Source organism: Podarcis liolepis, assembly GCF_965112155.1.
Source record: "Podarcis liolepis genome assembly, chromosome: 5".
Lineage (NCBI taxonomy): Eukaryota > Metazoa > Chordata > Lepidosauria > Squamata > Lacertidae > Podarcis > Podarcis liolepis.
Window position 1 is genome coordinate 64,303,622 of NC_139556.1, and position 25,297 is coordinate 64,328,918.

At 42.5% G+C, this 25,297-nt stretch overlaps 2 protein-coding genes across 6 annotated transcripts in view; one reads left to right on the forward strand and one right to left on the reverse strand.

Annotated features, from left to right (window-relative positions):
• The window catches only part of ARMC8 (armadillo repeat containing 8), a 50,498-nt gene extending 38,157 nt beyond the window's left edge, over positions 1-12,341 (reverse strand). For 2 of the 4 annotated variants that reach the window (XM_083506427.1, XM_083506426.1), the window contains exons 1-3: positions 12,208-12,341; positions 7,463-7,539; positions 633-704 (exon numbers count right to left, since the gene is read on the reverse strand). In XM_083506427.1, the coding sequence (XP_083362553.1) occupies positions 633-704; positions 7,463-7,539; positions 12,208-12,252 (194 nt within the window). In that variant the 5' untranslated portion in view covers positions 12,253-12,341. The remainder of the gene's footprint in view (positions 1-632; positions 705-7,462; positions 7,540-12,207) is intronic. The other 2 variants (XM_083506429.1, XM_083506428.1) reach the window with 1 other exon arrangement.
• PPP2R3A (protein phosphatase 2 regulatory subunit B''alpha) overlaps positions 11,605-25,297 on the forward strand; it is a 39,917-nt gene continuing 26,224 nt past the window's right edge. The window contains exons 1-4 of one of the 2 annotated variants that reach the window (XM_083506339.1): positions 11,605-13,518; positions 13,680-18,143; positions 21,357-21,440; positions 22,621-24,998. In XM_083506339.1, coding sequence (XP_083362465.1) covers positions 23,046-24,998 — 1,953 coding nt within the window. In that variant the 5' untranslated portion in view covers positions 11,605-13,518; positions 13,680-18,143; positions 21,357-21,440; positions 22,621-23,045. Of the gene's footprint in view, positions 13,519-13,679; positions 18,144-18,806; positions 19,440-21,356; positions 21,441-22,620; positions 24,999-25,297 lie in introns of those variants that run through there. The other variant, XM_083506340.1, reaches the window with a different exon arrangement.

Sequence of the window (25,297 nt, forward strand, 5' to 3'; positions counted from 1 at the left end):
ACAGACTGAAATGCAACTATTTTGATGTTTTATGACTCAAGGGTTTTCCAGAAGAAATCAACCAGTTTCCATTCTTCTTTGGTTGGGTTTTTTTGTGTTTTTTTGTTTTGTTTTTAAATGCAACATGAAGTTAGGAATTCTAAACAAACTGCAAAAGGGATGCAATACAAGACTAACAGTCAGCAGGTCTCAGAGTCCTTATGTTTATTCAGGGCTGCAAAAAAAACGTGGTATGACCTACAAAAGGCATTAAACTTTGCAGCCCAAACTGAAACATCTTACAGAAAAACAAAAATTATATGTTTTGTTATACATTTCTTATTTTTGGTAAGTGGGATAGAGAGAAAACTTAAAGCTGTTTCAAATTGCATTGAATCTTAAGAGGCTTTACTAAGCAAGTATGTTTGGGAAGTATTTTCTGAGAAATGTGGGTATCACCCATAAAACCCAACTTTTGTAGTATAAATGTGTCTGCATAATTCGTTTTATACTAGGAACTGGACATACTAATCTCAGTTACAGTGAAGAAGACAAATGCAATGACAAATAGTCAAATTAAAGTGCCAATATCTTAATAGCTTAACTTGAGACCTGCTGTGAATCAGTGAAAAGGAGAGTAGCAGAGGACATACCTTGGAACTGCTCCCAAAACAATCAAGTTGGCTTTTTGTTTGTTGTTTCCAATTACAGCATTTTTCATATCTCTGTAAATCCAGAAAGAGAAAGACCCTAGTAAATTATGCTGAGGTACTAAGGGCTCAATTTTGCAGAATTTAGTTCCACCAAAATCAATAGTCTCTAAAAAAGCTAAGCACTAAAAAAAAAAAAAAACCCAAGCAACAGTTCCCACGACTTTCAGTAACAATTTGAATCTCTGGTATTTTTCTGTGACCCGTTATTTAAATAACAGAGATGTTCATTCTCACATACTAGGGTGAGCTGAGGTGAAGAAATCATTGACAAGGACAGTTATCAATATCAAGAAAATAAGGATGTACAGAGTCAGTGCACAGTCAATGAAAAAATGGAAAGGAAATATGTAATAAGATGAGAACCTATCTTGTCTTGAATTTAAAATCAAAGTAGAATGAAATACTGAAATATTTTCCTCAGTGGAAATTACAGTCATACAAAGCTTCCTTGATGCTAATCTTTATGCCAACCATCAACTTTCAATCATATTTATGATGCAGCACCACACACTTGTAGCTACTCTCCTCAAACCTTTTCTAGTCTCTTCCAGCAATTTCCTCATTCCAACTTCAGTTCAAACATAGTGAATGTAGACTTATTTCCTATCATCATCTTACCTTTTCTGCATTTACAGAAAGGCTATTTGGCTACTTCTCTCTATATTTTTATCAGTCAATTTGATATCGAAAAGGAATTAATCTTTTGGAACCAAAGAAAGTGATGATGTTAATAAGAATTTTAGAGGACGACAACACCGTTTGTTCCTCTAAAAACAATTGACAGTACAATTCAAATACCCTTTCAAATATTATGCAGAAGCAACAAAGAATGCTCAAGTGACTGTCTTTCCACACATTTGAGTAAAGAGGAGATGAACATTTAGCTATGATATCACATTTATCTCCCCAAGGTGACACTGATCTCTTATGATGACCTTATTAACTTAGTAACTGTTTCCTACTTGAAAGCTTTCTCATCTTTGCATTGGAAGAAAAAGTTCATCAGTTTTAGATTTAAGTAAATATTTTAATAATAAAATTACAATGCTAAAGTTTCCAACTGAACGACTACGTATTTTCTAGCATGCCATTGCTAAATTTCATAGAGTTGTGAATTAAAGAGATTAAGGTTGTAAAACTAAACACACTTTCAAGGGAGAAAGCCTCATGGAAGGAAGTCCCACTGTGCTCAGAGTAAGCCCTGTACTGCAAGTCTTTGAATAATTTGCAACAGTCATGAGCTTTATATCATTGAAGTAGGTCAGCCCTGGTCACCAACCACAGGGGGAGAAAGTAATGTTACTCACTAGCAATACTCTTAGCCTCACTCCCACCCCATCCGCCCTGATACCGAGGCCCCCCAAACCACATGGTACCTATAGAGGGACTTTTGAATCCCAGCAGAAGGGGAACACATGGGCAGGGAGTCCTGTAATCTGAAATCAGCCCGTGACATGCCAGAGATTGTTGTAGCCAAAATTGAAAAATTGTAATTTCCAGCAATTGATCTTTGGAGCCATACTATCTTCCATGCTGCAAGCAGAACAATGCTTTTGATTATCATAAATTTCATATTGTTTTAGAATACAGTGGTACCTCGGGTTACAGACACTTCAGGTTACAGACTCTGCTAATCCAGAAATAATACCTCGGGTTAAGAACTTTGCTTCAGGATGAGAACAGAAATCACATGGCGGTGGCATGGTGGCAGCGGGAGGCCCCATTAGCTAAAGTGGTGCCTCAGGTTAAGAACAGTTTGAGGTTAAGAACGGACCTCCAGAATGAATTAAGTTCTTAACCCAAGGTACCACTGTAATAAGGTGCAAGATTATGCACAACTGTATCAGTAACTGGGAAGGTGTGTTGATATGTCAATGTCAGCTGAGAAATTTATTAGTTTTACACTTAACTGCTTTAATTTTTATCTCCTTCAATTTTAAAATTCTATTTTATACAATTTATATAGGTTATATTTTGGATAACAGTAACAATACTGATAATATTATGGGTGACATTCAATGATGTCTGCCCACTTGTGCAACAGAAATTCACTTGTGCAATGGGACTTTAGTTTCTCGTTTCCCTCTCCAGCTCCCCATGTACTCCCAAAATCTGCTCAAGGGTCTACTAATCCTCCAAATCTGATTCTGGGGGCATGCAGGGAGCTGGGAGCAGGAAGAAGAAGCCGTGTTGCTTGAGTGAACATTCACAAAGTTGTATCTCACCATATGTAACTAGGTCACTGGATATTACTTCGTTCAAAGTCAACTATTGAGTTCATGGCTAAAATAGGATTTGTTTCTGGGACCCTCAGCTTGTTATGGGTCCGGGACCTAGATAACTAAGGAAAAATTGTGTCGTGTTCCATGAAGATGATGGAAGACATGTGACCAGAATGAGTTCCTTTTCTTCCTATGTGATAGAAGTCCATAAAGATCAAATACATTCTGGATCTGAATATCAAAGGAGATGAAGGAAGTACCAAGATATTGTTAGGATTCTTTCCCCGTGTTGCAATCATGGGGTTGTTTTTATCACATGACGGTGTGTGTTTTCATTCCACATTGTGGGAAGTGACGAAGACAGGATGTTTTTATTACTGTGTTTCCGTGATGTAGGATTTTTGTCCTTTGTTCTTTCCCTTTCCTGTTTGAAGCTGATGAGGAAGGAGCTGGGTTAGAATGCTCTGAGTGTATTATATGTAAATAAAGTAGTTTAGCCAAAATGCTGCGCTACTGAGTCTGTTACGCTGACTGCCTATACTCTGCTGTTCCTGAAGTGTGCTGATACCTCTGAAGCATCAGCCGCTGTGATGTTCGGGCTGGAGAAAGACTTTGAGTCTTCCGAACGACTGAGCAGGAGGGAGAGAAGATGCCAGCTGGGCATGTGTCTCTGCTGGATTCCTACTTGTGTGTAGGACCTCCTGACAGATATACAGTAGTTTTACCAATGATCAAACACAATTTTATCTGGCTAAGTACAGCAAGAAATCTCTATTCTGTATACTGATGAAGCCAGAATGGCCATTGAACAAGTATGAAGTACAATTTAAGAGAAAAATGATGATTGCAAGTTCTGGCACAAACTGAGATGCATCTCCCAACTCCTCCCCATTCTGCGAAGAAAATGGAGGCATTTAATGCATACTAGATATAGGCAGGTGCTGCTAAAGAATGGTGAACAGAAGCCATCTGCTTCTGCATTAAGTGCTATAAGCTTCATTACAAAATCTATCTGCAATATACATTTCCTAATATCTACCTACTGGCAATAAAATATATCCTTTTAGTCTTTCCCCATGGCAGTCTCTCCTCCCATCTTAAAAAGTAATTTGACAGCTCCACTCAAGTAAAATTAGTTGTAGTCACCTTGTGAAACCATAACATTATATTTAAACCAAAGTGACACCTTCAAACAAAGCATTTTCCAGTCCTAAAGAATGTAGATCCAGTCAAGCTATGCTCATATGCACTTGCAAATACAGCACATGAATACTGCTTCTGAAGGCTCGCAGGTGAAAATCTTTGGAGCAAAGGGTTCCAACTAGACCAATTAAGAGTTAAAATGCTTTGTTTTTGGAACACAGACAGCTAAATGTAGGTGAAATCAAAGTGGTGTCCTAAAGGCTATTTTGCTTAACCAAAAGGGAAGGGTTTTAGAGCAATAATCCACCTTAAAGAAGGGTGGCCACCATTTTTACTCCATCACAAAATGGGAAATGATAACATATGTAATACTTTTCTAGTTTTATAGCCATATGGCATATACACAAATTAATTAACAAAGTCATTGGTCATGAAAGTGATTACATGCTCTTCTAGATAAAAAATAGAAATATTTTCCCCCAATGTACTGCAATTTTTGTTCTACTTCAGATTTTTTTCTACTTCTGCAGATGGAATTTCACATGAGGATAGCAATTTGGAATTCATAAGTCACTAAAACAGACAGAATTCCACACACACATATGACCAAAATCACAGAACAAGAAAAGGCAACAGAGAAAAGATTGCATTATTCAAATGTTTATGGACAAAATCTTGTAAGTGCTCAACAAATGCCAAATATGTTTCTGTGTTCAGAGAAAAGGACATGGTGGTCTTAAGACACTACACTCCCAAGTTTACAGAAAAGATACACATAAGATGTGAAAAAATAGTGCCATATAAATAAATCTCTTCATTATAGGATAGCTATACTGATAGATTAATAAGTATGCACTATCACATATCCCAAACAGGGAAGCTTCCACCTCCAAAGTAGGAAATTCAGTTTTACTGACAATCACAGAACATTTCAGTGCAACGAAAGCTGACAAATATCACCTTCTTTCAGCATACCTGCCACAAAACTAGTTTACATTATCAGTTTACCAGAGGTACATATTTTGATGTATATGCACTAATCCCTTTTTAAAGTGTCTGGAGAAACTGGCTAACAGATTAATATACTAAAACAGCTGTAACTACTTAAAGTCCAAGGCTTGGGAAGGAGAGGAGCATTTGAATTGTTCTGAGATTTGCATAAAGAGCTGGAGAAGGGTCAGAAGATTATATATTTTAGGGCATTTGTACCTCACTCTTCAGCCAAAAAGGCTCCCAGTTTAAATACAATCCAACAAGACAGTCCCTACTCATGGGCTTCCAATCTAAAAAAAAACACAACAACACACATAGGCAGGGAAAGAAGAGGAAAATCTAAATCAAAACTCAGGCACCAATTTCTAAACAGTTGTCCCTGGCAAATTTCAGGGGCAGGTGTTTGATGGAGCTGGACCTCCAGCAAAGCTGATGGAATGAGCCTTCTGCTTCCTATCGCTTCCACTTAGGCTGCCCAATGTAATGGCTGCCCCAAGGTGACAGTTGAGGGGAGACGACTGATGGAGTTGGCCTGTCACAGCAAAGCGCATGGAATGGCTCGAAAGCATTACTCATTTGAAAGCTATGGGTCAAATCATGTGGGGGACATAGTATCCTCAGTCACATATGCTATTAGTGTTCCTCCTTTGTGTAATAGTGTTATTTGCAGGAGTGAGATTATTTTTTAACAGATCGGTGAAAGAATCAAATTGAGAAATTTATTTTCCTGGTTTACTTTTCCTGTTCTGAAAAGACCAGCACCTTTTGTTTCAACCTCTCACTGAAATCTTTCCAATTCAGATGGTAACTGCAAGAATGCTAACTAACAAATGGTGGCAGAATTAGCTTCCACCCCCCTTCCCTCCCAATCGCCTTTCCTTGTGTGTCATGCCCTTTAGGTTGCAAGATTGAGGGAAGGAACTGTTTTATTGCTGATATTTGTAAGCCACTCTGGGAGCCTTCTTTGGCTGAAGAACTGAATAAAAATAGTTTAAATAAATACACATTGGATAGCTACTATGAAGTATCTTTGTACAACCTAGAAATATAATATAATCCATGCCCACAAGCATGAAAAATTCTATCTTCTTAAAGATCGTTTATTTGAAGTTTAATCTTTCTGTCCAATGCTGCACCTGTGGGGTTCTGCTGCTGAAAAAGGACTTCTGTATTCCCGCCCCCCGCCCCAGCTGGGGTCTATAAAATCTGTTCTAGGCCGTTCCTAACACTGGGGCACTTATCTTCAGAGTGCAAGGGGATGAAGGTGACAAGACAGGGAGAGAAAGCTCCACGGAACACATAAAAGTCAGTTGCACCGGCAGAGCTGCAGCATTGGACACAGTCCTAAGCATCCAGACCTTTCCAGAAGCAAGGACTAGTGGATACTAGGCAATGCTGTTTTACCAAGATGATGCTTGGCTTCTAGAGTCATAAATATCAAACTTTGAGAACCAAACAAATTGCAGAGCACATGATTTGGAGGGTATAGGAAAAGAATGCACGAATAGTTTCTCCTTCTCTGACATGTGAAAGAAATGCTAAAGCTTGAGGCCTGCCATATCGAATTCACAACAGAGGAAGAAACCATAGTTTCCTTCTTGTGTCTGAACTGTGCTAGTATATTATTTATAATAATCAATTTCATAAATCAGAGTCTCCCAAAAACAACACCACAGTCTTACCTCATTAGCCTCATTTGGACTGTATGCTGAATCAGTTTAGCATTATGAGAAGGATCCTGTGTGAGTGTCAAATATATGAGCTCCCTGTCCCAAATGGCTTTTTTGGTTTTTGTTTCCCAGTGCATATAAAAGTTATGCTTACACTACTGTAAGCCAGGCCCCCCTAGCTGCAGAGGCGGGAGGAGAAAAACCTGGCTCCAACCCTAGCCAGCTCCGCTCCTGTGGCTAGAAGAGGGCCGGCAGTGTGCGGCTTTCTTCCCCTGGAAATGGCCGGGCTGCTTTCAGCTGCATCCATATTGCAAAGTGCAATAAGTGTGTCTGTATTTTAAAATATTCTATGTAGGGATTCTCATCCCAAGTGCATGTGAGTACTAGCATGGGACAGCAAAGAAGGAGATTTATATCAGGCTTGGAAGATAAAGCAATAAATACAATTCAGAAAGTAACTTAGAGACCTTCATACTATCAAAAGAAAACGATTAACAGTGTTATCCTGACCATATCTACTCAAAAGTAAATATCTCTGACTTCAATGCAGTCGGTACTGCAGCCTTAGTAAGGAAGAGAATTGTTACCTATTCTACATGAAGGTAGTATCAAAATACATTTCATCAGTAACACTTCAAGTAAGTGGTGCACAGCTATACACCTGTAAAAGCAAGCTCTGGAAAAGCTTCACACAAACCCACAGAACTAATGGCAAGATAACATACAAGTAGATATTACTTACATGACACCCTGCAGGACATTTTGGGGATCAGGATCAAATAATCTGTCAACATAGTGGCGACTGCTAGCCGTGACTTCCTGGAAGCAAAGACATTTACAGACATTTAGCATTCTAAAATTAAATACTCAAGGAAGCAACAATACATAGGAAGCTAACACACTGATTTAACTGAGTATTTTGTATGCATTTTCCAACAAATGTGAGCTCAAAACAACTCACAAAACAGTGGGCAATAGCCAATTGTGCCTGACCATCAGTGAAACTAACTTCTGCACATGCAGCAGGCCTTCCCCTCCCTCTCTTCCCCGATACAGACCCCACACACCAACCTAGTAGGGGGCTTCAAGGGAGGACAGGAATTCTGCTCACAGTGTTCCATATCACCCCATTTATAAATACATTGGTGAGCATGTTTTGATTCTTTGCACTGAAATAAACCATTATGCTTAACAATAATTCCTGTAAGAAATATAAACCTATGCCAGTTTAAGCACAAGCACTATAGACACTCAGGAGCCATGCTTAGTTATAAGCAATTATCAGAAATAGTCAGATATTGCTTTCAGATTTATTAGATGAACATCATCCACTAGTGAGCTACTGTTCAACTGAAGCCCTATGTGTACTTTCCAAGTTCACAGAATAGATATGAAGAACTAATTTCAGAATGTGCCTAAGTATTTCCAGCATCTTAAAGATATTTTGCTCTGCAGAGAAATAATGTTGTAACCTACTTTTTTGCTGATTTTTTTAACCCCTAGTTTGATATTAAGTCTGTCAACATTTCCTAGCTTATTTGCATTTCCAGTCAGATTCTATATGTGTATAGTCAGATGGAAATCCTACAAATCCAAGCAACTTGTTCGAAGCAAGCATGTACAAGATTGCACTTTAGTTCCTCCTGAATTGTTAGCAGGCTCTGCATAATTAGCTGGGCTCTTTTGGGTGAGAGGAGGAAGTTAGGCTTAAAGCAGGGGTCGGCAAGGTTTACCTCGCCTGGGCCGGCTCACTGCAGCAGAGATCCCTCCGTGGGCTGGATTGTGCACACCCGCGATTTCCGGCATCTGTGCAGACGCGATTTCTGGCGCCGCAGAAGCGAGTCCCCACGCTGCACTGCGCCAGTTTAGCACAGTGCGCGGGAACTCACCGAGCGGGTGGCTCGGTTCGGGAGTGGCTCAAGGGCTGGTTAAATGCTCCCCGTGGGCCGCTTGTGGCCCATGGGCCTTAGGTTGCTGAGCCCTGGCTTAAAGAGTTGGTTTGTGTGCTTGCAAGGTGTTACAGGTAAATTGGCTGCAGACAGCCACTCTCCTTATTTCTCAGCAAGGGGAGGGCAAACAAAGCAAGGAGAGACAGTGTGAAAGATAGAGTTTGCTGGTTTGAGGGAGGGCTTTGGAGAGAGGGAGGAGTGAGAGAGCAAACAAAACAAAAGAGCTGGTGCCTGCAAAGTACCTGCAAAGTATCCATTCAGCTGAGCTACCCCCTTGGAAGCTGTCAAGTCTCCACCTTTTGTTCACAGGTATATTGCCTTGTTGAAACACTTATCAGGATATCATTTCGATGCCATTTCAATACCAGCAATTTCTTGCACAGCCCTATGGCTGGCAAGCTTTTTCTTACTGATCTTCCCATAGGTGAATCTGGGATAAGTTCTGGAGGGTTTCCACAGAACACAGTTTAAAGCCATTGGCCAATAGCATACAGATTATACTCCAGTTTCACTTAAAACCCAATGTTTTCCCCAGCAAATGACTAGATCTCTTTGCCAAGAAATTAAAGATTCTGGACAAAATGTTAATGTGGAAATAACTTTTTCCTTTCATAATTAATATGAACATGGCTCTCATATAAATACTTTCAAGACCAAGCATGAGCAGAAGAGTTGGCTACTGATTTCAGCATACAATATCTCCAACTCCATCATCTTCTTTATTTATTATCTTTCACACACTAAGTCTGACCATTACCTATACTTATACCAGGGTGCATCTCCCTTTTCAGGTGCCATGAACTAGAATGGGACATTTGATGACTGAAGCAACTGGAAAACTCTGAAGCTGGCATTACAAATTTAAAACATTTTCTAGTACTTGCTAGAGCTAGCACTTCAGCATTTGGTGCTGCTGCCTATGAATCTGATTTTATTGGGTTATTATATACACGAGCCCATTCACTCCTAAAATCAAAGTGCTCTTTGAATTTTATTTAATATTTGTATACTGCTTTTCCAACAAGCAAGCCAGCCCTATCTCTTACCTAGGGTATATGCACTCCCCTGCCATCTCTCACCCTGTGGGGGTGGGGGTGAGAGAGAGACTGGTTCCACCAACAGGCTCTCACCTTGGGGCAGCCAACATACTGAATAGTCATTTAATCCCATATTGTAATAACAGAGCCTAGAGAGAAAATGTGGAGACACCCTCAACCCGATTCTCATTCCTGTCACCTATGGTGGAGGAGCAAGATCCACAGGAATGCAGACAATCTCATAGGGGAAGGAGTGCCACCACAATGCTTTTAGACTTCCAATTTGTTGCTATGCAGCAGGAAGAAAAGATAAAAGGTTCTGCCAGGATTCTGAGGTGGAACTATCCAGAAAACTTGGGATGCAGCAGCAGAAGAGATTTTCTCCAAATCTTTTAATCCAAGTAGCAGTTCTCTATCTATGTGGGGAACTTAATTAGGTATCTAGTTCTCCCAATAACTGACCAACAAGCTCAACCTTGATGGATAAGACTTCAAAATAGAGAGAGAGAGACAGAAACCAGCCTATTCAATGCAGATAGGTGTTTTATACATATTGTTTACAAAACACTTTTGACAGAAAAAGCAGCAGTATTAAGTTTAGCATTAATAAAAACTGCCCATAATTCAACTTAAGCTTTTATTTATTTCTCTGCAGCTGATACTTACCTGTAAAGGTGGCTATATGAAAACCTGAATTATACTTGTCTGCAACTTTTACGGCCTCCATCTGACTGTCTAAGGTAGCAATTTGTAAATGATGGCTCATTTTTGCTGGAACCAAGAAATATGTACCAAGATTGCCAGAAGTGAAAAAGCATCAAGTAAATAGAAGATCTGCAATAGTCTCAAGCAACAAAGTGTACAGCATCTCAGAGACTAACAAGTTTAGTGCAATTAACACTTTGTAAACTGTACCACCCCGTGACATCTTGCAGGAGATGTGGAATGTTGTGCTCTTATTGGAACTGCTCTTATGTAGGGTTTCACCATCCAGATAGAGAATCATAGAATCAGTTTGAAGGACCTCCAAGGCTCAGCTAAGTCCAACCCCTTGCAATGCAGGAATGCAGTAATCTCAACTAGATCATAGAAAGAAACTATGAGACACTAAGTTTAAAAACTTTACAAAGTTTGTTCAACTTGACTGCCCTGGTTTTTAGCTTGGATCAAGAATTGTTTTACACATCAGAACTATCAAAATGAAGTTAAGATCACTACATTAGGTAATAACCCTTTTCTGCAATTAAGAAATATTTTTCTTCTACCAAACTAGGCAATGCTTTCTGTCCCAATCTAATTCAAGAGGGAGATCCTGGAGAATTCTAGCATTTTGTCAGAAGAGTACAAAACTTTGATATGATTTGTAATCAAGCCTGACTGCTGCCAGGGAATGAGAATGGAATCATAAATGAGTCCACACAAGCAAGAGACAGCATACCAGGATTGAACAGAACAAGCTGACAGAAGTTGACACAGCCCCTGGCAAATGTAATCAAAAATTTCAATTCCGTTTCTTACTTGGGTGAGTTGAAAGAAAGCGTGTATACAAGCCTCAATCCAGGTAAGTTAGTTTAAATTCATTCATTTCTATTGGTTTTAACCGCAACTCACTTCCTGTGCATAAGGTTCAACAAGCAACAGAACATGTAGCTACTAAGAAGAGAGCCCCTCTCTTTTCAGGGTAAAAGTGGGAGGAATTGTCAGTTTTTGTACAAAGTCAGCATCCCTATGGATGGATATTGAAACTGGGATACTGGAACTGGAACAAACTTTTTCTTTAAAAGATCTGGACATACAAGTCCAACAAGTTAAGTGGCCAAGTTTGCACTGATGCCTAAGTCACACAGTACACCTCCACTAAGACTGGACAGCTGCAGCAGGACCTTCATGAACCTGGCACATGGGCAAGAGAACACGAAGGCAGAGTGTGCATTGAATAATGCTACATGTAGAGGGTACAGTCGCGTTGCAATGGGGACTTCCTTTTGTGCATTGTGAAATAGTACAGTAAAAATTAAAAAGTAGTAATAACCACGCAAGGCCATAAGTAGCACAGGAAAAGAATGCAGCTGGGAAAGCTATTCACTCCCACAAGAATCCAACGAGGCCGGTTGCCATCATGCCTGTGACATCTGAGCAGGGATTAAACGCAGAAGTGGTCTGACGCGGCACGGCTAGCCGTCGCCCTCCCTCCCACCCCCGGCCGCCCTCTCCTTCCTACGGACGTCCGCCAAGGGGAAAGGGAGCCAGTGCGAAGACGAGGCCGCGGGGGGAGGCGAGGACGGGACGGGCAACCAGCGAGGGCGGGACCCGCGGCGGGCAACCTAAGGAGGCAGTCCCTCGCTCGCCCCGCCAGGCACCGCACGGCCGGACCCGCCGCCTCCAGGCCGAGGTAAGGGAGAGCCGCCCCACGGAAGCCTCGCCGCGCCTCACTCCCTTCCCCGGGACCGGCGGCTGCTCCGGCTGCCGCCGTTGCCGCGCCGCCCCAGGCCTCCACTCACCGACAAGACACTCATGCGGAGCGGCGTCTCCAACACACACGCCATCTTGGTGCGCGCCAGAAGTGCTAGCCGGTCAACCCCACGCGAGAGCCGGAGCCACGACTGCTGTTGCTGCCGCTGCCGCCGCCGCCGCTGCCGCCATGCGCGGCCACATCGCCGGGAGAGGAGAGCGAGGAGAAGGGAGTACGCCCCGCTCGGCTCGAATCAGCTAACGAAAAAAACAAACTGCTTCTCCGTGAGGCGGACACTGCGCACGCGCCAACGGGGACTGGTCGGCGGGGAGGGAGGGAGGGAGGGATGGTGGGCGGGATTATTGCCGGAAGTAGATGGATTTACTCCCACCTGCTTGCGGAATTTAAGGATGAAGAAGAATCGTTACGCGCCAGCTCTACTTTTAGAGACGGTTCGGCGCTGGGTCAATGAGAGACGGAGGGAGGCTAACTAGTGTTCCTGCTTATGCGCGTGCGCAGAGTCGAAACGACCTGTCCGAATCTGTCCTTGGAAGTGAGTGGGAGGAAGAATTGAGCTATCGCTGTTTGTGTGCGAGAGACATAGAATTTCACCAACCCCGGACCGTAACCCTATAAACGCCTCCACTGACTTTCACTCGGCGTTCCTTGGTTATGGTTACATGCACGGTAATTTTCAGAATCTATACATCCCCTTAAATTTTATGATTAGACAGATTAGGTTCTGTACAAAAGTGACATAGACTGGGTTAAAGGGCTGCATCAACACTAGATGAGCAAGGGAGGGAAAATTATCAAGAATTTCCCCCCCAAATAATTTTTATTAGTTTTCATGTAAATACAGGAACAACATACAGTACATACAGTATGTACTGTATGTACAACATACAGTAACTTGCCCTATGGTACATTGTTTCATATGCAGTACACAAGCAAGATGATAAAGAATTTGATGAGTAGCAGAGATAGGCCAACAGTGGAAAGAGAACACAATCCCTTCCAATCATGCACTCTTACTCTGAAGTGAATCCCACTGTTTAATGGGTTTCACTCTCAGGTGAGTGCACAGAGATTGAAATTGTAGGATTCTGGAAGAGGACTAGATAGGTGCCAGGTGTTCTAAAACGATAAAGGGCTCATCATCTGTATGGCTGCCCAGATCTGGCTGGTCTGTTTCTAAGCCAGAGCAGCAGACTGCATTTGAGCATGAGCCTATTGACAGGACTGTTGCAGAATGCAAACAATTAACTATCACTAAACAAGCAGCTACCAGCAAAAATGTCATTTAAAATAAAACCCTTTTGCACAGAACTCTTCCACAAACAACTGTTTTAGAACTAAAGTTTAATGTTTCATTATTTTAATGTTGTATTTTAATTTTGTTTTTAAGTTGTAATCATTCAACTTGTTTTTATTATTGCTTGTAAGCCGCTCTGAGGGAGGGCGGGGTATAAATAAAAATTATTATTATTGTTGTTGTTGTTGTTGTTGTTGTTATTAAAGTTTGTCCTAGCAGATACAGGAGGTGGGAAAGGAAGAGAGGGTGAAAGGAAGTGGCAGTCTTCATGTGTGTGATTCCAAATTGTTGTCTGGCTTGGAGCAGCAGACATTCTAAAATTATTAAATGCTTTTTTGCAAATCTGGCGTATCAAAAAACTTTTCTTTTTAAAAAATGTGCATGTACCCTATCTAGCTAGAATTAACCCCAGCAGCTCAAGCAATGCAACCAGCATAGTTTTGAACATATGAGCAAACAAAACCAGCTGCAAACATGTGCTTAGCATAGGCCTGGAGTGGAGAGGTGCAGGGAATAATGATGATACGACTAACGGAGATGTGGCCAATTTTCAGTTAGTCAGTCTTCAAGATCCCAAGACAAAGCAGGGCCCCTCTTCCTCCTCTCTTTTGTAAATGGATGTGTCAACCCATTTTTAACCTATTTTTACTGCACCATGCAAATCTAGTAAATTTTAAAACTTTCAATGGCCACTAAGCACATGCTCTGTCTTTTTGGGTCTGTATTGTGGGAGGCAGTGTTTTTTTGCTCCTTTAGTATTTTTTCTTAAAGATTTTTACTTCTGCAAACTTTGGGGTTTTCTGAGTATGCTGATACTTCCTTCTTGTTTCTCAATAGCTCCATGTTGGCTATAGAGCCACTGTAACTCTAATTTGCTATTAGAGATTTTGACATATAACAATTTTACCATAACCCATAAGATTACCACAGACAGATCTTACTTAGCTTTGCTACTTCTAAACTGGTACAAATATTGAAGATCCTGAATTATTATTTTTTAATTAAAAACCAGCTATATTTTGCTATATTGTGATCGTAGAAGCAGATTGTGTTTCAGGTAAGGCCCACAACATGCATTATGTCACAGAATCTTATGAGAAAGGCACAAGCAAACCACTGAATTTAAGAGAAAGCTGAAGTTCAGACACAACAATGTGACAAGCAAAACTTTCTGAAAGCTAGGTATCATTCTTTGCTACTCCCAAGAAAGGGAATCAAATGAACTTAATATAGTTTTGGTACCCCTGAACTAAATAATTAGTGTCTAAACAGATGGGAGGTCTTGACAAATAGTTGGTTGTTGGGTTAAAAAACAACCATAACCAACCTGAGCAAGTGTCAGATACTAATTGCAGGTCGGAGATCTGTGCATGTAATGATGTCTTGCTATTCATAAGCCTGATGCAGGCATTCTCCCTAAAATGTGGACCAGAGAAAGTACAAATGAAAAGGTAGGACATACTGACAATAACGTTATACTGCTGTTTTTAAATCTATCATTATATAGTATACCTACAGTTAATGTTATTTGTATGAAACTAAGATAAATAACAATTTCTCACAGCATACAATTTCCCACATATCACACACACGGTGTTTCTACAAATTAACAAGGTGGTACTGATTTACTGTTTTTTGTTTTGAAAACCAGCTTTAATATTTTGTTATATGTGGACCAAAAAGGCAGATTCTGTTCCAGAATTCAAACATATATCAATTTTTGTTAATCCACGAGACTGGCACAAGCGACGCCATGAGCCTTGCAGTGCTGTTGGGATCAGGTTTGGATTGGCAGGCTCTGATGCAGGAGGAGGAACAAACAGGAGAACTGAAGGATGGAAACCTGGGCTGGAGGCGTGAGGAGATATCCCCTTTCCACCCCAGTTTGAGCCCCTTCAGAAGGGGGAGCAAGGTGCCAGCTCTCCTCCCCAACTTTCCTGCCAAATGGAAAGCCTCGTTAGAGCTTGGGGAGGTATTGGAACAGCCAAGGGAAGAGTGAGCTGTGAGTAGCAGGAAGGTGCAGTCTTGTTGCCTAGAATTGGGCCTCACCTTCACACATGGGATCAGACCCCAAGGAGCAATCTCAAGATTTCCACAAGGCAAGTGAGTGTGCCATGCCTCATCTTTAAAAGCTTGGTGAGCAAGACATGGTAAGTTGAGAGATTTTTGTTGCTACTGTCCCATTCTGAACTTCTTGCTCTGCTCTTGAACTTCTGAACCACGACACCTGAGCCTTGTGTCTGCTGCTGAGACAGTACTGTTATTTGCCTGAATAAAGTTTTGCTTACCAAAAAAAAAAGGTCTCTTTTTGTGTGTTTTAGTGGCCAGGACAGCCACTGTCTTTTTGCAATGTTTGAACTACTAGAGAATAAGCTACTGTCCCCAGATAGATACTGAGACAGGGTGTTTTTTATATTATTTTCTATGCAACAGAAAGGCAAGCTGAGTTTCCAAAAACAGATCTTTACAGATAGCAGTTCCTATCAAATCATAAACCGGCATAGTATGTTCTATATGATTTTGCAATACCTAGAGCTAATACAGGAAATCCTAACAAGTAAAGCAAATGAACAAATACCAGCTGTGATGGTTGCTACACATAGTCTGAAAGAGAGCATCTTAACAGATCCTAAAACATTTTTATTTATGACCAGCTGTAAAACCAGTACAAGTACATCCTATCTAAATTTGTTATTTTTGGACTGGAGCAGGAGCTATTGTCTAGACAGAAATACTGACAAGCAGGGCTACTTCACAACAGCTATCATGGTTTGGTTCACCTGGACCAGAAAGGCAAATAATGCCCCAGGCAAAAGATCCTACGGTAGCAATTTCTCACAAGCCATGAAACTCATGAGCATTGTCTTGCTCAGCTACTTCGGAACTGGAGAATGAGGTAGGCTATCCTCCTGACCAGTAGAATTCTCAAAAAACCAGCTATCGTGATGTTGCTTAGCAGTTTGCCCTCTCTTTTTCTTTCTGTAATTGCCTCATCTTGATTACTACTTTGGTTTTGCTTTAAGTGGTCTCTGATGGAAGTTAGGGCCTTGGCAAAATAGTCTTTTTGTTTCTTAATGAATGTGGATGCCTTCCTGGTGGCCTGAAATCCACCCTTTAGATTTGGAAAGTAATACGAGTTTAGAAGATAATACACCCCAGACAAGAAGTAGGCTGAGAGTCAGCTAAAGACAGATTTGCAGTTTCAGTTGGGATACTAGTCAGAGATTGTGAATTGGCTGAAGCATCCCTGAGGTACAGTTGTTATCTCTGATGCTGCCTTTGGAAGAGTGCCTGTTTTGCTTCTCTCATCCAAAGGAAACTAAACCTTGCCCATAGAACTTTTAACTGCTTGGGAAAGTGGCAGCATATAACAAAAACTTAAGAATTAAGATAAGAGATAAAAACAATACACTAGGCAGGAGATCCTGACAAACAGCAATTTCTGAAAACCCATGAAGATAGGTGCAGCTACTCACCTATCCACTTTTGTTTACTACTGAACTTGAAAAGGATAATTTTTTCTTATTCTATTTGTGCATGTACCGTATTTTGATAAAATGTTATGCATAGCAAGTGGTTTACTTCAATAGCCCTGAGCTGGCCCAATACTTATTTGTTAAATTTTGGTGCTCAAACTCCAGTTCTTCATGCCTAGGTGAATGACTGAATTTTTGGAAGTACCAAACTTGAGCATTGGTCATGGATGCATGATCTGGACTTGCCTACAGCTTCTTTCAGGACACAGAGCTAAATCAAACCCAAGTTCCTTCTTCCTCCCACATATACACTCACACCACTGAATGGAATAAAGAACCAGGAGCCTATTCCAGCCCTATGGGGAGGAGCTGATGAGTGAGTACACAAGATGGGTGCGGTGAGTCAAGCAAGTATGAGCCAAATAGCATAGGGCGGGTGCACTTCTGGAACAGGCCTGGAGTCAAAAAAGTCAGGAAACTGTAGCTGGCATTTCACAGATGCCAGACTCAAGGGTTCCATAATCTGGACCCAGAACTCCAGAGTCATGTGGTTTAGAAGCAGATAATGAAAAACCCGAGTTGTTTTCCTTCCCCTCCTGGTTTCTGAATCTTTCGAGGCCCGCCGCGACTCTTCCGAAACTTTGCTGCAGAGCGCGCTTCCAGCCGAACTCCACATTTTTCTGCTATCGAGGGCGTTGGCCTTTTGTTTCAACGCCCACCTAAGAGCCTGAACTCCGAGAGAACAGCTTGTCTGAATCCTCAAGGCCCTCGAGAGGGCGGTTTCCCTTGGACGGAGCAGGGCGAAGAGGACGCGGGGCTCGGCTGCAGAAGTCTCTCCCACCCCACCCGTCGTCCCACTGCCGCCTGGGGCTTAAGGCACGGGACACCGAAATAGTTTCAGGCGGGAGCTATGCGGGGCGGGCGGCGTCCCTAGCACGAAGTTGCAGTCGGGCAGGGCTCTGTTATGCTGTACCCGTGGCCCGGCCCTCTCTTGGCAGGGAACCGCCGCCTTCGCCTCTCCCCTCCCCTCTCCAGTCCCACTTGAGCGCGCTCGGCGGGCGCCCCCTTCGTCGCGCGGGAGGGACAGGAAAAGAGGCAGAGCCTCCCTGGGCCCGGAGGAGGGTGGAGGAAGGAGGAGGGCTGCATCCGAAGAAGAGCGCCCCACGATGGGAGAGGGAGTCGCCCCGGCGGCGGGTAGGTGCTCTGCTACTGTCCCGTCCGCCTCAGGCGCTGTCGGCCAACTGCTCGTTATTAATTGCGCTCAACAACTTAGCAAAGTGGCGCCGAAGAGGCAGCTTTTCTCTCCCTCCCCCCCACGCCCAAGCCTCGTCCGCGGTCTGAATCCATGCTGCGTTTTACTTTGGTGGGACAGGAGGCGGGGAGGAGGGAGCGGCCGGGGCCGAAACAAGAGGCACCTCAATAATTCCCAACGCCTTCCGCGCCGCTCGGGCGCCTCAGCTGTCCCCAGCAGCTTCTGCGTCCGCCGGGCGAGCGGGTGACAGCCGAGGCTCAGGGAGGGAGCGGGAGCCGCTTTTAACGCCTGGGGAGCGCCGTCGATTTGCCCCTCGGTCAGGGCCGGCTGCAGGTTTTGGTGGGCCCTGGGGCACAGGTACCCACGGGGCACGGTGGTTGCAGCTCGTTTCTTGTTGCGCCCTTTCTCCGCTCTCTTTCTTCCTTTCTCTCTCCCTCTCCTCCCGCCCATCGCAGCTCCCTTCCTGCCTTTCCCCTACCTCCTTTACACTCTCTGCCTTTGGGTCTCCTCTTGACACAATCCTGTGATTGCTCCGACGCACACGCACACTCTGCAGCTCCGTTTCACACACCAACGCTGTCTTTTCTCTCATTGCACCAGGTCTCCCTTTTGCCCACCTATATATCGCAAGGACTCTGGGCAAGTTCTCAATGGGAGGGACGGCTGGAGGAGAGCTGCAACTTTTTCGTGCTTCTTACTACTATCTCCCTTGGTGCAGATGAGGCAGAAGTGTTGTTTTGCTTTTCCTAGGCGTCTCTCCCAGCTTGCAGAATTCTCTGAAACAAAGTCCCCATTTTCCCTTGACAGAGCCGCTTTGAGGCCACAGAGAATATTTTCTGAGAGTCCTGGGCTTTTTGGAGCTGGATGGAGCCGTTGCTCAGCTCCTTGCAGGCATCTCAACTTAGGACATGTATGATCACCCTAGAGGCTCTGATGATATCATAGGAGCCTCTGGAACAGTCACCCATTTCGCTGCTTCAGAGATGCCAAGAAGGAGCTGAGCAACAACACCCTTGTGATTGAAGAAGCCCTCAGGGCTCAAAATAAATGTGCTACATTACTTCTTCCTACACTCCACCCAACAAGAAATAGACCTTTAACAAGAAGTCCCTGTGAATGTTGCTGGAGCTTCTGGGGCAGCCTCATTTCTTGATATGAAGCTGCTGGGAGGAGCCAGATGTTTGCTGCTGCCATGCAACTCTCCCATTGAGAGGTGGGAAACTGGCCCAGCATCTCAGGTTAGCAATGGGTCCTCTGCCACGTTGTGGGCCTTTAGCAGGTGCCCTACCTTGCCCATATTATGGATGATAATAATAATAATAATAATAAGGCTTTTGGTTTGAAGCTTGGCTACCTAATAGTGGTATTCAGGATAATCCAAAATACGATGATGAGTCATAGTGAATACAAATAATCTGGGACTTCCAGCAGGCCTGCTAGGCAGCAGAAGCAAAAGCAGCCTAACAGCAGTGGCACAGTAATCAACAGCCTGTGAAGTCTTGTCATGGCAGTGGGCGGCGGTGGCAGAAGTGACAGCAGCTTGCAAGGCCTTGTCGTGGCGGTGGCAGTAGTGGCCTGCAAGGCCTTGCAGTGGTGGCAGGAGACAGTAGCAAAGGTAGCCTGCAAGGCCTTGCTGAGGCAGGCTGCCACAGCTTCTGCCACTGCCTCCAACTACTGCCAGGAGGAATTGCAGGCCTCAGCTACTTATTGCCACCATGGTGAGGCCTTGCAAGCCCCACTGCTTGTGTCGCCACAAGGCCTCACAGGCTGCCACTAATATTGCTGGAATTTCCTGCCACTGCCGCAAGGCCTCGCAGGATGCGACTACTGCCGTCACCTCCTGTCACTGCCACGAGTCCCTGCAGGCCTTTGCCGTGAGGACTTGCAGGCCACCGCCACTTCTGCTGTCAAGTCCTGTCGCCACTGTGAGGCCTTGCAGGAGTACACTGAAGATTTGTCTACAGCATGCACATTGTATTTTATAGAAGCAAGAAGATACGAAGATAAATAGGCAACAGGTGTAGTAAGACAGAGAATGGTGTCTGAGTCCAGGTGAGGAAGAACAGGTCATGTGTTTTGAGCCTGGAAAGAAGTGCTTGAGTTAGACTTGGGAAATTAGGTACTGTGTCACAGATTGTAAAGAAGCAAAAGGCATCAGTGTTCATAGACCACATGTGTTTTAAAGTTGAGCTGCTAGAATCTCTGGGATTCCTTGGAAACTTAAGAAGAATGCGTTTGTGCTCAGGTTCTGCTTGTGAACTTTCCATGGGGACCTTTGCTAGGCTTTGCCCATGGACCGTTGGCTTGATCTTACGATGTTCCTGGATCAGAAAATGTAAAATACTTTGTCGTCTTATGAGTCCTGTAACATGTAGCTACAGGGACATTTAGATAAATATTCCAATTTGTGTAGGGAAACAGACTTGGCCAGTGTTTAATGCAAACTGGTCATGAACTGGAACAGTCACAGAGTCATAGAATCATAGAGTTGTGAGAGACCCCAAGGGTTATCCAGTCCAACCCTCAAGAACTACAATATCAATAATTTTGGGAGTAGTCCTAGTTCAGCTCCTTCTAACTTTTTTAGTTAAAAGTTTTACCCAAAGGAAAGCCAATTCACATATCCACAAAAAGTACAGCTGCATTCCTGCTCATAGCCATAGAACAAGAGATTGTTTAAAGGAATGTTCAGACTGCTAGTTTTCATGGGATTCTCCTTCCTTGTAGGAGAGAATGCTAGTATTTATTTTCATATTTCCAGATTACTTCACCAGAATGTCTAAAATGCAATAGTCAACGCTATGAACTAAGTAAGACAAATTTGATGCCTCAACACAAAAATGAAGTCTTGTATTCACATAAATAGATTCCGAATCTGGTATCTTCATTTATAGATTTAGAAGCACAGCCCCCCCTTCTGCTTCCTGTTTTCTTCTTTCCCTAGGAAAATGTAGCAAAAGGGGAAAAAATAATGGTGATCCTTGCCTATATTAATAGTTATTTTGAGGGATGGAGATGTATTTATATATAACCTATGTTGCCATGTGAATATAAATTCTAATTTACCTGTGGAATACAATATTGTAACACTCTTGTGTTTCCTTCTCAATTTTCTTTTCTTTGGCTTCCTCTATGGTTCATATTTACCTTGGCAGAAAGAGTTGTGAACATGTTGAGCACTGGAAAAGAACAAGCAGAGGATGCATCATGATCTCCAGACTCACTGTCACAAAAAGCTGGTGTGTGTGCAGCCTTCCTGCCTATAGGTACTTTCCTGGCCCTCAACATGCCTCCTTGCCATATTTGGTGTGGGAGTTGGACATGGGGCAGAGGAACTAGGGCATTGAAAGTACTGCAAGGAGGCATGCTGATTGGCAGGAAAGTGGAGAATGCATGTTTTGCTGGGGGTCATAAAATAGTAATGAGAGGGAGTAAAGACAGAAGAGGTAGATGAAGTGGAGTGAAAGGAGGAAGACAGAACAAACATACATCCATTGCTGATGCTGCCAACTGATTATTGGCAACTACTGGCAATGGAATATGAGAGCACATGATGCAGCCACCTTGCTAAGCAAGATTTGGGCTGGTCAGTGTCTAGATTGAGAGACCATGAGAACTGCTTTGAGCTCCATGATGGAGGAGAGGTAAGACAGAAGTGCACTAAGTAAATAAATAATTAAATACACACACATGAGCAAGAGGAGGCCATAATCAATCCGTCCCCAGGCAGTAGACTCATAGAACTGTAGAACTGGATGGAACCATGAGGGTCATGTAGTCCAACCCCCCTGCAATGCAGAAATCATTGCAGCGCTTTTGGTCTGTTAGGGGGGAAATCAAATAGGGATAAAAACATTATGACTTTGTCTAACCACAAAGCATTGAGCAGGCTCTAGAGTTTCAAAGAGCGCTTCCTCGTGCTAGATGTTAAACAATAAATAATAATAAAGGGTAGAAGGAGATTAAAAATGTTACTAATAAAGAGCATTATATTAGCTCAATCTGCAGGTTTGTCACAGTATTAAAATGATGATTCAGGAAACACTTTGGAGACTAAGGCTACTGTGTCAAAGGAAGTAATAGTACCACTTTATTCTGCTTTGGTCAGACCACACCTGTGTATGCTGCATGACTTATCATGCACCCCCTAAACAAGCATGCCAGCCTCAGAGGCAGTGGAGGATGCTATTGCATTGCCAGTTTTAAAAGTATACTGTAATTCTGCTAGTAGTCCAGTCAGCTTCTGTTAATGGAATGGGGGGATGACCATTTTTTGCCCTGGGCAGAAAAATTCTTAGGCCAACCGTAATAAGCATGAATTAAATTATACACTATTGCAATAATATATGTACAAAAGATAAAGTAGCAGGTGAAGTCTGATGGCAAGTTTCACATTATTTTTACAATTTGTCATTGCAGGTATCTTCCACATTAATGGAAGAGTTGGATTGTTTAAGCACACTACATGCTTTTTGCTTCTACATGGCAACTGAAACTCAATACAGCAAATCAAGAGAAAACAATTCCTTCTTTTTTCTTCAAGTGGGCTGAAGTTCTACAGTTCTACCTCTAACATTTATTTAGACTGAGAGAAGGGGAGCAATTTTTCATCAGTACGGTACTTTTTGTGTGGGAGATAACTTTTCAATATCTCAATAAATAATGAAATATAATCAGTGTGCCATAGTTTAGCCTTGCACATTTCACTGGTTAAGTTAAATTTCTCACAGACAGCAGCTACCTTACAGTTGACAATGGATTACTTTTTCCCCATTTTAAGATTATTTTCTTAGTTAACAGAATCATTAGCTCAGTTTATAGTGCAGCCAATTAAAATTATCATTATGGCAGTAACCTATAGACGTGTAATAACAACAGTGAATTGTTATAGCAGTGTTGTGATAGATCGTCGACTTCAACATGCTGTGCATTACTGTACAGGGGCATGTCAGGTATTTAAGCAAGGAGTTGCATGCATTGTAGCCCACCACAGTGTTTGTGCAGAGCTAATTAAAGTCCCTGCACACAACCTTAGAGGTTCAGATCTGACCCACAGACTTTCAATGCCTGAAAATTCCCTTTCTTTGGCTGGGGATGAAGATTATCATCAAATCCTTCCTAGTAACCCAAGGCTCAAAAAGGGGTCTTCAGTTCAAAACACTGCAAGTCTGAAAGATATCACTGGAGAAGCCATAAATCTCGCTAGTGGGAAAATAAAAGAATTTTCATTTGAAAAACTCAGAAATTCTTCCAATCAAGTAACCTATAGAAAGGGAAGAAAAGTTAAGTCAGACCCATTCAATAGAAGGTCACTAGATTTTGACTTGATCTATGGCCATTTCAGCAATGATGAAAATTCCCCTCCTCCCTTTGGCCTGTCACATAATTCCTCAACAGATGAGAAATGGCAGGTCAGCAGCACCTCAGTAGAGGGAAATGTGAATTCTACAGTTTCCTTACCAATACAGACTCTCTATGAGGATAGCTTTCTTGCACAGATTTTGGAAAAGCACAAGCTGGATGGTTCTTCTAGTGGAGATATTAAGATGTGCTTGGACATCTTACTCAAATGCTCTGAGGACTTGAAGAAGTGTACTGATATAATAAAGCAATGCATCAAGAAGAAATCTTCAGGGAGTGCCAGTGGAGAAAGTGGTAATGATTCCTTAGCCAATTCTGAAATGATATATATGAATTTGATGTCACGATTTTCTTCTTATATTAAAAAACTGCCTTTTGAGTTTAGACAGTCTGGGCTAACTGAGCCTGGTGACATGGTAGAACTAATTAATAGCCTATCTGCTTTGCAGCCGTCTAATTTTCCTCCAGTATTTGGCAATGAACAGCCACCTAGATACGAAGATGTTGTGTCCTCCCCATCCTTTGTGCCAAGGCAATCTCTCGCTTCAAACTTACGAGGTAACCAGAACAGCACTGACACAAACTCCTCAGCAAAACCTACCCACACTCCAATAGAGATTTCTTCAAAAGTTTTGCAGGAAAACTTAGAATCTACAAATGATGCTTGTGCGCTACCTCAGTTACTATCTGTAAACCCGTCAGGCTGCATTTCTCCCACAGAAACTCTGTACATTATGGAAGAATCAGATAGAGAAAAGGCATTGGGCAGTGTATCAAGTGTTAAGAGGAGAGGAAGACGGGTTAATTCAGACAGCAATGAGCAGAAAACAGAAAGGGCAGACTCTGCTGGAAATTCAACTAAAACATCACCTGCTTTATTTCAACCTGTAATGCTGCCCCAAACCTCCACCCAAGCAAGCTCAGACACTCAAGGATTTGATTGTACTCTTCAGATTTCTAAAGGTGAATCCAGAAAAAATAATCAAGAGGAAATAGACAAACTTCTCCTGGATTTGGAACATTTTTCACAGAAAATGGAGGCTACTCTGAGAGAGACTACCACTAAGACTAGTCCTGCATGTTTGAAGCATATTAGCCAACCTTTGACTCCGGAAAATAAAGGCAAAGTCTGTTCACCTGTAGACAAAACTCCTTCTCCCTCTTTATCAAAACTTATGGAAACCAATGGTCATAAAATGGAGGATGAAGACAAAACCCTTTTATTGCGAATTCTGGAGAGTATTGAAGACTTTGCCCAGGAACTAGTAGAATTCCGAATGGGCAAAGGAAGCTTATCAAAAGAGAAGGAAGTGATGCACATTCTTCAGGAAACTTTGGCTGCTCCCTCCATCACAGCTGCTCAGCAAAGCTACATAGGTACATCTGCCAAAGAGCCTGTCCCAGCACTTATTCAACAGATGCCAGAGGTTATAAAGGTAAGAATGCAAATCTTTATTTATGTAACAGTTACGGACCATACACACGCAACAAATTTCCCACATGAATATCACTTCTGCATAGAAAAGTACATTATATTCTATGTATGTTTATATACTCTTTATGTATGTATGTGTATATTTGTATGTTTCACTCTGTGTACATACAATGTGGAATTCTGCCACCTTTTCAGACTTCCCATTGTTTGTTCATATGGCAAAATAATCACACATGTTTGCCATGTGTGAAAGTGTGCATGTAGACTGTCTGTAGATTATAGGGGTTTTTTAGCTAGTTG